This window comes from Bubalus kerabau, chromosome 5 (genome assembly GCF_029407905.1).
Source record: "Bubalus kerabau isolate K-KA32 ecotype Philippines breed swamp buffalo chromosome 5, PCC_UOA_SB_1v2, whole genome shotgun sequence".
NCBI classification, from domain to species: domain Eukaryota; kingdom Metazoa; phylum Chordata; class Mammalia; order Artiodactyla; family Bovidae; genus Bubalus; species Bubalus kerabau.
The window spans coordinates 121917699-121930367 of record NC_073628.1 but is presented as its reverse complement, the minus strand read 5'-3'; the positions used below and the strand labels follow the sequence as shown (position 1 = coordinate 121930367).

The 12669-nt window shown below is 38.9% G+C and overlaps 1 protein-coding gene across 1 annotated transcript in view; it reads right to left on the bottom strand.

Moving 5' to 3' along the window:
* Nucleotides 1–12669, bottom strand: part of HMCN1 (hemicentin 1) — a 546435-nt gene that overhangs the window by 281248 nt on the left and 252518 nt on the right. The window contains exons 12-15 of the mRNA XM_055582953.1: nt 11353–11494; nt 9475–9602; nt 6878–6991; nt 1184–1342 (exon numbers count right to left, since the gene is read on the bottom strand). Coding sequence (XP_055438928.1) covers nt 1184–1342; nt 6878–6991; nt 9475–9602; nt 11353–11494 — 543 coding nt within the window. The remainder of the gene's footprint in view (nt 1–1183; nt 1343–6877; nt 6992–9474; nt 9603–11352; nt 11495–12669) is intronic.

Genomic DNA, 12669 nt, shown 5'->3' with positions numbered 1-12669 from the left:
CTTTATTTCATGTGTTAACCATAACTGTGTAATTTTATTTTTCAAGAAGCATGAGATGGAGAGACGAAGAAGGGAGGACCAAACTCCTTGAGTAATTCGACTGAAGTTGTCATGCACATGCTGTATCATTCCCATTGTGATTGATGTTTATTTGTAGTTCATGCTTTGTTCTTATACACAAAGGAGTCACTGCTAGTGAATTTAAAAAAAAAAAAAGGGAAGAGGACAATCTGCTACCTTTTCTGTCATCAACATTTCCAAATTATGATCGAAGGCCAAAGTCTAATTTTCAGCCTTCAGATGTTAATACTTAGGAATTTGCTGTCCAAATGTATGACTCCTGATAGGAAAATGTTTGGCAAACAGATGAGAGACACTGAAGCTTACAGTCTCTGAAACCAAACAACCTGGGTTCAAACAACCAGGACGTCCCTCCATAGCTCTTGAGCTGGTCAATTTGCTTAGACTTTTTTAAGTTTCCATTTCCTTACCTATGTAGTGGGGAAAATTATAGTATATTCCTCTTAAGATTGTTAGAAGGGTTTAATGATATAATGCATACACACACACACACACATATATATATATATATTCACTGTTCTTGGCATGCTGCTGCTGCTGCTAAGTCACTTCAGTCGTGTCCAACTCTGTGTGACCCCATAGACAGCAGCCCACCAGGCTCTCCCGTCCCTGGGATTCTCCAGGCAAGAACACTGGAGTGGGTTGCCATTTCCTTCTCCAATGCATGAAAGTGAAAAGTGAAAGGGAAGTCGCTCAGCTGTGTCCGGCTCCTAGGGACCCCATGGACTGCAGCCCACCAGGCTCCTCCACCCATGGGATTCTCCAGGCAGAAGTACTGGAGTGGGGTGCTCTTAGCATAGTGCATGGTAAATAGAAAAAAAACTGAGTAGGGTTTAATGATATAATGCATACATATATATATATACATAGACACACACATACATATATATACACACACTGTTCTTAGTACAGCGCTTGGTAAATAGAAAAAAAAAAAAACTTGGTAAATGTTAACTACATTACATTAATAATATGAAATGCTAACTCTAATTTTGCCATTCTGACAAATATTTCCACTAACTGTTTCAAAGCTGTGAGCATGACAAAATTCCAGGTCAATTTCAAAACAAACTTGTCTATCAGAGCCAGGATGCTTACTTACAGCCAACATCCAGAGTTATCCTGCCAGTTGCTCTTCCAGCATCATTGACAGCAACACACGTATAATCACCAGCATCCAAATCTTGAGTTTCTTGAATCTTCAAAAGTCCCAAGAGAGGGTCAATAATGAGGAATGTTGAGGGCTTCAGCTCAAGATCCCCTAGGTAAGAATGACGGGGAGAACAATACACAGTTAAGGGTTTCAATAATTTGCTATTGATCTGACTGCAAAACTTCTGAAGAAAACTGATGGTAAAGTTTTTAAATCCAAGTGTCTGGCACAACGCAGACACTTAAACAATGCTTATGCAATGAATGAAGGAAATGTTTCTTGGTAATGAGCTGATTTAGGCCTAGATAATTCCACAGGCGAACCTATAACCAAAAATCAGGCTCTAAATGAATTATGTGCATATATTTCCTACTGTACGTGTGCCTAAATGAGAACAAACTCTTTGAAGCTATGTTGGGAAATTAAGAAGGAGTGGAAGCTATCACCACGGCTGTGAAAATAGAAAAGGAAGATGAAGAGTGAAACAAAATTTCTACCATCTTTGTAACAGGATGAATTTCAATTACCCAGGAAATACTTTGGAGACTATGGGTGTTCTTAGTTTGGTTAAATGCCCAGGTTTCTGGTTTGCTTAATGTTCTCAGTCAGATTTTGTCCTGTGAGAGGTTTAAGCTGCTTGAGGGGATTCTAAGAATGGCTAAGGAACCACAGCTGGCTAGAGAGCATAGGAAGGAGCTTGTTGAAAGAAAAAGAATGGATGGAGAACTCCTGGAAATGGCCGGAGAGGACTGTTGTTATACTAATCTCCCAGGATACCTCTACTAAATCTGTATTATACATCAAAGTTTTTTAAGTCAGAGTTATAGGGTTTGGGGAAGAAGCAGGTAGGGAATAAATGAGTGGAGGATGCAACCAGATAATGAGTTTGACCTCAGTGTGAGGGTAGAATAACCCAAGAAAGATGACTTATGTCTGGGTTGCCTATCCCTGCAACACCTCAGATCCTCTGAGAACCATTTTTATTTGAGGGCAGGCAATGCCTCAACAAATCTGTAAGCTGAGTTAGCCTATCCTTAGGCTTCCTTTCCTCCAGGGTTTTTCCCTACCTAAGAATGAAATTAACCAGGATGACAAGTATCATAAAAAAATACCTAGTACTGGAGACCCGGGTTCGATCCCTGGGTCAGGAAGATCTTCAGGAGAAGGGAACAGCAACCCACCCCAGTATTCTTGCCTGGAGAATTTCGGGGACAGAGGAGCCTGACAGGCTACAATCCAGGAGATTGCAAAGAGCTGGGCACAAGTAAGTGACAAACACTTACTTACTGATGTTTAAATGACAGCTTAGTGTTCCTACCTCTTTTGCTTCTTTTTTGTAAAGGGCGACGTAAAACTTTTTGTGGGGATCCTAAAAAATTTCCAGGAGGTTTAAAGGCCATTGCTCTTAGGGTTTCACAGCATGCCAGATGTCAAGTCTGAAGAAGTATTCTCCAAAATGCCATTTACTGGCTTAGCCATGTGTCTTGGGACTGAAGACTGCAGAAGTAACTCCCTTAGCTTTTTAAACTAATTTTTATTGGAGGACAACTGATTTACACTGTTGTGTTAGTTTCTGCTGTACAGCAAAGTGAATCAGTTACACATACACACATAGCCACTCTTTTTCAAATTCTTTTCCCATAAAGGTCATTACGGAGTATTGAAAAAGGCTCCCTGTGCTATACAGTAGGTTATTAGTTATCTATTTTATTAATATGTACATATATTAATAATAGTACATATATGTCAATCCTAATCTCCCCATTTATGCCATCCCTCTGTTTCCCCCTTGGTAACCATAAGCTTGTATTCTACATCTGTGTCCCTTAGCTTTTAACAGGCTAAACCCTAGAGCTAGTAATTCTCTAGAACACAATACAAAGCAACAACCAACAGACTTAGGGTGACAAACAAATTCTCATTTTGTTTTTATAATTTGAGGAGGAGATGAGGTCAAAGAAGCCATAAATTTCAAAACAAAAAAATTACATTAGCAACTGTGAGTGCCAAAAATAAAGTATTTTTCAGCATTCCAACATTTAAAACCTCAATCATCCTTTTAAGCTGGCTACTGCATACCATGCGAGAATGAGAGAAGCAGCTAAAGCCTTGTCTATGTGCCTCTGGGAAATTTTCATAAGTAAAAGCAGATGATGTTGACATAAACCTTCCTCCCACTAGGGGAGGATGCAATGTGACCAAGCTGTTCATCAAGCATTAAAATGTTTGGACTAAAACGCATTTAGAGTTTTGCATTTTACTTCTCCCTTAGTTTTTTCAGTATATGTCAGAGGACATAACAGGATGAAATAAAGACCTTTTTGCTAGCACTTTTTTCTAAATAAAAGTATTTTAAAAATAGCAGTAATGAAACAAAATATAAATTGGAAAACACTGGTTATATCAAGTTTACATACTGATCATATTTTGATAATCTCTCTTGATTTCTACTGAACAATTAGCAATCAAAGTATTGCTATAAAGCCATAAAGAAATACAGAACTTTGAGATGAAGATGATTGGGGGAGTAAATCTTTAATTTTAATATTAGATAAGATTAGAAGAATACTTACATACATTATAGTATATAAATTTTGCTGACATTCTAGGATTTAAAACAATCATTATCCACTAAGGAGGATACTTTCTGCTTTAGTTTAAATTAGATTTTGGCATCTATGGACATAAAGACTAATAGATAATTTATCCATGACATAAGATCCTTTGAACTGTTGAAAGTTCTTTATTGGTTCTCAAAAATGTTTGTCTCAAGACTCTTTTTTACACTCTTAAAAATTATCAGGGACTTTAAAGAGTTTTTGTTTATGTAGATTATATTTATCTGTACTAATGACATGGCAACCCACTCCAGTATTCCTGCCTGGAGAATCTCAGGGACAGAGGAGCCTGGTGGGCTGCGGTCTATGGGGTCGCACAGAGTTGGACACGACTGAATCGACTTAGCAGCAGCAGCATTTTAGAAAAGAAACTGAGAAGTTTAAAAGCATATGCACTTATTTTCTAGTAACTCATGACATTTTAACATAAATCTATCTTATAAAAAATAATATTTCTCTGAACTAGAGAAATTTTGTGAGAAAAGTTGCATTGTTTCACATTTTTGCAAATCTCTAGACTGTCTAGCTTAAAAGAAGACTCTTGAGTGTTCTTTTTTGCTTCTGCATTCACTCTACTGGATATCACATGTTACACAGCTCCTAAAACTTCACAAATCACTCATAAGACAATGAGTGTGAAAAAGTCAAATAACAATTTAGTATCATCAGGAAAATAATTTTGATCTCATGGACCTGAAAAGAGTTGGTGGGAACCTCCAGGGATTCCCAACTATACTTTACCATTTTGCCACAAATACACTTCATACAATATTTTAATAGTGTCCTTGATTCTTTCTTTGAACCCACCTTATGTTGCTCATTTCTAATATCTAAAATTTTGGTGGGCATTTGTATGTGTGAGATTCCTTTTTTCGAATGGTCTGAATGAAATACCACTTATTAAAGAATGGTGGCTGCCAAAGGCTGCAGGGCAGAGGAAATGGGAAGTCATTGTTCAACAGGCTTCAAGTTTCAGTCCCACAAGATGAATGAGTTCTAGAGATCCGCTGTACAACAATGCATAGAGTTAACAATGCTGTACCGTCTGTTTAAAAAATAAACTGTTACTTTATTCAATCAGAACTGCCTGGGGGAGGGGGGGAAGGCAAGATCAAAAGATTATTCTTACGGTTAGGGAAAGAACTAATCTATTACCTGTAGTTTCCCAAATGAGGGATTTTCCCAATTTTGCTGGTGTCTCATCCCAGCAGAGATGGACAAGGAAGGTCCAGCTGCCCCCTACCCCTTTCTTTTTTCAAGCCAGTTTGCAAATAAACTGGTTTGTCTTCTGGCTTTTCTCTTTATGATCCAGACTCTGCCTAAGGGATAAATTGCCTGCCTGTGACTGGGAGAGCCAGTGATCCTGGGGCTCAGGGCAGCTGTGTGTGTGGCTGCTGAACAAATGCAGGTCCTGCATAATCATCTGTCAGTGTTTAATGCCCACATGCTAGCTCTGCTGGTGCATAATTTGAACAGAGAAATGAGACAGGATTTACTTGGCCCATTGAACTCCAATGTCTCTAGTCGAGAAGAGAAACAAATGCATAGTTAATTCTAGAATCTTCCATGTGGTGGCTGCCTGGTTCCCTAACTCCTCATTTAGATCCCAAGGTATCTGTGGGGCCAAAACTGACATACAAAGTTATTCAGGAGAGTAGCCCCAATTTGAGAGCATAAAAGACTCTTTCTGTGACTCAGCTCTACACAGGCAGAGAAATCAGCAGGTTCTATTAGTTTTTAAAACATTTTTATTTTTAATATAAACTCCTGATGACAATTAAAAAAGAGAACTACCTCTACAACACATTTTTTCTGGATTTCTTTAAGATGAGAGTTTGAAACTATTAAGTATTTCATTTGAAAGTTAAAGATTTAAGCATTTCAAATTAGGGAAATTCATTTTTGTTGACTGAAATAGAACTGCAACCTAATTAAGAAGCAAATCCACAAATGCTTTCTTATCAGAGAAAACACAAAGACTTAAAAATCATTTAACAAGGAAAACTATGAAAAATGACATTATCTCCTTGTTTCCCTCCCTGTTTCTGATTTATGTTATTGAAAGTATTTGCTTTCTGCATAAAGCTTCATGTTCTTTTTCACCTCATGTTCCCCAAGAGTTTGAACCCGAGGTGAATTCACAATTTTGTGATTATGACATCAACCTGTTGCTATGGGAATGTCTGTGATTTAACAAACAGAATCATAACAATAGTGCTTTGTACTATTTAGCATTTTTCATCTGAAGATTAAAGAGTATTTTGCAAACAGCATCTCAATAATCCTAGCAACCTCCCCTCTCAGGGTGTTTGTGGGGATTTTTCTTTCTCATAGACTGGAAAAACTGAGAGAAACAGGAGCGGGACACTCTGCAGAGATAGCCACTGTGAGCATCTGAGCCTGGACCAGGGCCCAAGGGCATTTTCACCAAGGACAAGCAGCACATTATTATTATTTTATTACAGAATCACAGAGGCAGAACCTTTATGTCACAAACAGGGGCAGATAATTTCTATACTTGACATAAACATCTACCACGCATGATAAAGCCGACCACAAAACACATTTGTCTTTAAATCACAAATGGTATTCAACTGTAAGCTTTAACACGAGTCTTTATTTGAGCACTTTATAGAAGAGTAATCTGCAGAATCTAGGAAACTTCCTAATTGTGAGAGCCTAAGCAAAGTGAACTGAAATCAGAGAAGCTATTTTAAACATGAACTGAGTATTCCTGGACAATTTTCTACAGGAAACAATCCTAAACTAACAAAGAGAATGTTCAGCTGGATTAGCAGAGGAGAAGTTTTCCTGCTTTGATTTTCACGGTTCTATAATCCACACCAGATGTCAAATGCTGAAATTCAGAGTGCAGCATGTTGAACTGCCGTCTCTAGTGAGACCATAAACACATTTTATGGGGCTGCTAAGTCACACACCAAAACAAATTTTTAACAAATTATTTTTATCCAAAAGAGAAAGCAATACTAAGTGAATCAGACATGAACATACTTAAGAAACGTACCTTTGAACCATTTAACTTGGGGTGGAGGAACACCAGAGGTTTTACACTCCATAACTGTTGTATCCCCCAGGGCAACCAAGAGCTCACTCTGAACTACAATCAACTTCGGGGCTTCTGAAAACGACAAACATGCAAACAGTTCAAGCCTAGCACAATGCCACGTGCAACTTGTTTATGTTTACTAAATGAAGCCATTTAAAAAAACAATCATTATTTATGTGCCTGTGGCCATCTCAGTATTTATAATAAATAGAAATAAACTCTTCTAATGTATATGCACAATGATGTGTGTGATAAAAGATCATGTATAAAAACCAAAAGAATATCAGGCGAAAATAATTCTGCTAAAACAGAGTCCAAAAATTTAGGATATTAATTGATGCACATTTTCTCCGAGATACACATTTTGAAATGTGCACAACTGATGCATATTTCAATTAATTGATGTGCATTTTCTATGTGACTTTAAGGATATTCATGTCTTATCTACAGAGACAGTTGTTCTTTAAGGTTAAACTTTTTTTGGAGCTCCTCTCTGTAGCTCAGATGGTAAAGAATCTGCCCAAAATGGGGGAAACCTAGGTTTAATCCTTGGGTTGGGAAGGTCCCCTGGAAAAGGAAATGGCAACCCACTCCAGTATTCTTGCCTAGAGAATTCCATGGACAGAAGAGCTTGGGGAGCTATAGTCTATGGGATCGAAGACAGTAGGACATGACTGAGTGACTAATGCTTACTTAAGGCTAAACTTTGCACCTATAGAAAGCAGTCTCCCACTTTTGACTCTATTTTCCCCTTTGATGTTAAATACAGACATTCTCTAAGTTTCTTTCCTTAGCTCTGTTTGATTCACCTCTTTGCCTAATGCTTCCATTTATGCACCCATTTTTTTAAATGAATTGAACATTTTAGGTCTTTCCAACTTCAACTGAGGTAGTTTTAAACAAAGCCAAGAGTTAACTTCTCAAAGATCATGTTACTACCTGGCTAGAAAACTTCAGTGATTGCATTTCATAATTTCCTAGTCTGGCTTTCGAAACTCATATTGGTTCATGGCTTTTTCTTGAATTTCACCCCCTTTACACTTTCTGACTTGCCACAGGTATGGAGCTACACTTGTTTCAAAACATGCCCTATTCTCTCCATCTTCCTACCTTTGCTAAAGTTGTTTCCTCTGCCTGACACCCTTTGTCACAACTCTTTAAATCCCACTCATTCTTCTAGACTGAGCTTAAATCCTGTCTCCTTTGAGAAATGCTTGCAAATTCCCCATTTGGAATTATTACTCTTCCCTCTGCCAGCCTCCCACGTTAGTGCTTATGTGTCTTCCTTATTATATTTCTTTATGTATATCTACTTTCATTATTCACACTCTTAAAAAATAAGGGCCTCATAATGTACTTTTTTTTTTAATTTTACACTCCATAATCTCTAGCATAGCATTTTACATACTTTGAGTGATTAATAAGTTAAATAAATGGGTGGAATATTTTGGTTTCTTTGCGAATGAACCAAAATTCATTTCTGCAATGCAAATCCTATTCCTAACTGTCTGGTCTCTCTCCACATGGGTGTTCTGTGATTGATTTTCATTGTCATCTAAGCCCATCTTCCCTTCAAAAACTTATTCACCACCTGCCTTTCTAATTTCTAAAAATGAAACCACTCTTCCCAGGCTTTTAGGTGAGTATTTGCGACACTTTTGTTACCTCCTTAATCTATACATACCCTCTATAATTCTCAGTCTTTATTATGACTCTTTTATACTCCTTCCTCTCCACATACCTTACTATGAACTATGGTAAATAAAAATGAGAGAAAGAGTGAATTGCTAGTCACTAATTATTTACAATTTACAAACTGAGATTGAGTATGTAATGCCCATGTCCTTTCTTTGTCTAAGAAACATCAAATTAAAAGAAATATTCTATTATATATTATTAGAATATATGATTATGTATTATAATAGATTAGATTACATTATACATGTTAGAATGTATTATATTCTAATATATTATGTGATATTATAGAATAGTTGTCATGATATTTATTATTATAAGAAAAATAAAATATTTATCTTCAATAAATATTTGAGTTTGGAGAGGAAAAACTGAAGATGAAAAGCAAAAATAATATCTAGATAGTGACAGAAATATTATAAATATTTAATTATAATATAAATGTTATAAACAATTTCATATATATGCATTTACGTATGAATATATAAATTCAAACATATATGGACGTAAGTGGAAAATGTAAAACAAAAGTTGAGGTAAACTAGGAAAAATATAGAATCTGTTGATTTGTAAGTAAAATATTACAAAGTACAGATCAACCATGGAAGGACAGAACTCTATGGGCAATCAGAAACTCTTTCATAATCTGGAATCTTCCTTGATCTCTGTTGACTAATGAAGCTATTCATTTCCTGAACTTTTAACTTAAATTAGTTAAAATATTTGCTTTAATCAGTGTGTGAGACAAATAAAAAATTATACAACTGGATATGACTCATTCCAATATTAATTTGCACTTTTACATTACTTGATATGATATTCATCCTATTTGAACTGGCTTTTAAACTGATTATACTTGCCAATGTATCTGAGGGTAGAAGTCTGTTTATCCATTCCAGCTGAATTACTTGCCAGGCAACCATAGATCCCTGCATCTTTGGGAACTGCATTTTTGATAAATAAGTTACCTTCTGAGGTCATCCTATACCTATAGACAAAAAGAAAATAAAATTGAAAATAGTAATAGGATCAAGGAACTATAGCAACTTCCTTCAAATATCTTCAAATACTTTAGAGTTATGCCTTTGGTGCTGATTGCAAAAACAATTAATAGCATCACTATGTAAGAAGAAAACATTGTAACAATATATGTGTGTGTTAAGTCGCTTCAGTCGTGTCCGACTTTTTGTGACCCCATGGACTGTAGCCCGGCCAGGCTCCTCTCTCCATGGGATTCTCCAGGCAAGAATACTGTAGTGGTTGCCATTTCCTTCTCCAGAATAATAACAATAGGCTCCACATATCTAATAATTGCCATGTGCCAAGGCTGATCTAGCAGCTTTACATTTATTCATGTTTTAAATGTTCCTAACAATCCAATGCAGAGAAGGCAATGGCACCCGGCTCCAGTACTCTTGCCTGGAAAATCCCTTGGACGGAGGAGCCTGGTGGGCTGCAGTCCATGGGGCCGCTGAGAGTCGGACACGACTGAGCGACTTCACTTTCACTTTTCCCTTTCATACATTGGAGAAGGAAATGGCAACCCACTCCAGTGTTCTTGCCTGGAGAATCCCAGGGGAGCCTGGTGGGCTGCCATCTATGGGGTCACACAGAGTTGGAGACGACTGAAGTGACTTAGCAGCAGCAGCAGCAACAATCCAATGAGTTAGATACTACTATTCTATCTGTTATACAGATGAGCAAAGAGGTTATACAAATTGCCCCAAGTCAGTGTCAGTAAAGGGAAGAAGCGAAGTTTGCACCCAGGCAATCTCGCTCTGTGTGAACTTCTAAGCTAAACAGTTCCTCAAAATGAAAACCTGAGAGATGCAATGCCTCACGTCTCAAGTGAGTCCCTGAAGAGACCAGGAATAAAATTTGGCTCACAGCTAAGATCGTCTTCTCATGACAAACCCAGAGTAATGGGAGCCTGATGGCTGGAAACTTCACTGTTTATGTCCCAAGTGTTCAGTACTTTCTTCGAGCATGAGAGGATTCATTTTCTTTTAAAAGCATCCAGCAGAATAAAATACTACAATTAGAAATGTAGTATGAGAGGCAACGGTGAACATGAGTTATGAAGAAAGTCTGCACACACTTTAATTAGAGCTACTGTTCCATCCTTTGTTTCTGCCTCTCTCTTCTGTCAAATCCCAGGACCAAACCTTTAGTGGATGGGTTAAATGCACATCAATTTACCCACAGAAAGTTTATTATCCCCATTTCAATTATTCATGGGCTTCCCAGGTGGTGCTAGTGGTAAAGAACGTGCCTGCCAATACAGGAGACATAAGAGATGCCAGTTCAATTCCTGGGTCAGGAAGATCCCCTGGAGGAAGGGCATGGCAAACCACTCCAGTATTCCTGCCTAAAGAATCCCATGGGCAGAGGATCCTGGCGGGCTACAATCCACAGGGTCACAGAGAGGCAGACACAACTGAAGTGACTTAGCACACAATTATTCACGGTAAATCAACTGTTACAGTGTTCTGTTTACAAAGCAAAGTAAGGACATACTCAGTTCTAGCTGTTAAATTCAACACTCAAGAACCTCAAACTCTAGACATCCATCATTTATTACTTTATGGACATTTCCTGGCCTATTGAGAAAATCTAAAGCTGCAGATTTGTTTCAAACCTCCCTTAACCCCAGAGATTTAGTCAGATTAGTTCTGACCAGAAATTTCATCAGCTCCTCTTACTCAGTAAAAACAAAGAACATGATACAAACCCAGTACCTGTGTGAACCCATGATAAACACATCATTCACGGTCCAGGCGATCTTTGGTTTGGGATAACCTGTTGTAGAACACATGATGGAGACCTCAGATCCAGCTGTGAAGGACTGATTCTTGGGCATCACAGTGACTTTGGGCGGTTCTACAGATAAAAAGAACACACACAGCGTGAAATGCCAATGATGTCAGGAGCTTCCTCTATTAGCAAATTTGCAGACTTATTACTACCACACCTTTACTTTATAAACATTTATTTATTTTGCACTTCCAGGAGTTTGTTTATAAACAATAACAAAAAAGTTGCAGTTACTCAGCAGATGTGCTTCCCAAGGCAGGCAAGGAATGCAGACCCTGTTTTCCAGCTTTCAGCAGTTGTATGAGACCAGGGTCTGCTCTCCTCGCTTCCCCAGAGCCCCTCTTCTCCATGAAAGACTGATGCAGGCTGGGGCTGGGACCCCAAAGCTTGACTCTGTACCCCACAGGCCTGGGGAGGACCGTAGAGGGCTTCATCTCCAGTCATTCATCCCAAAGTCGCGTAGCTCAGCCCAGCCCCGTCAGCCCACTGGAGCGGCAGCCTGATCCTACTCCCAGATCTTGGAGGCATGAGAGTGGGCAAGGCCTTGCCTTCAGAGCTTGGCAAGGGCCTGGCACGCTCTCCTTTGAGGGCACATCAGGAATCTGGATCTGAGGTCAATAACAGGAAGAGGCCTCCACTTCCCTGCCCCCTGCATGCAAGGAGGAGAGCAGCGGGATTATGACAGAGGTATGAGGTCCTGGGGCAGGGATTCCTCTGTCCATTCTCTAGCCTGGTGGTCCTCATGGCCTGGTGGCAGGTGTCCATAACCTTGGCGACATCAGCCACAGGGAGGCTGCTGGGTAAGGGTGGTGTTCAGCACCTCCACCTTAATAGTTCCGAGGCTAAGAGTTTCCTCTTGCAGTTGTAGGAGAAGGTGGAGTCCAACACGGAGGGAAGGGGCAAACAAACTTAGATCACCAGGTAGAAGTCTCCTTTAGAAAGGCAGCAGGTCCCTATTGTCATTCCGAGTGCACACGGAGCAGCACCACACTTGGAGGTTCTCCCTAACCACGCGCTAGACCACGTGGGCCATCAGGTCCTGGAGCACGGCCGGATGATGATGGGAGCAATGTTGAGGGATGGCAAAGTCATTCTGGCTTATACACAATCTGGCTTGAACTTTATGCTAGTGAGAGCAGCCTGTCGATGGATTACCAAACATGCATTGTACATCTGCTTTAACCATTAAAGAATGTATTTAAAAAATCAAAATGGAGTAACTGTGGTTCAAGCATTCAAAA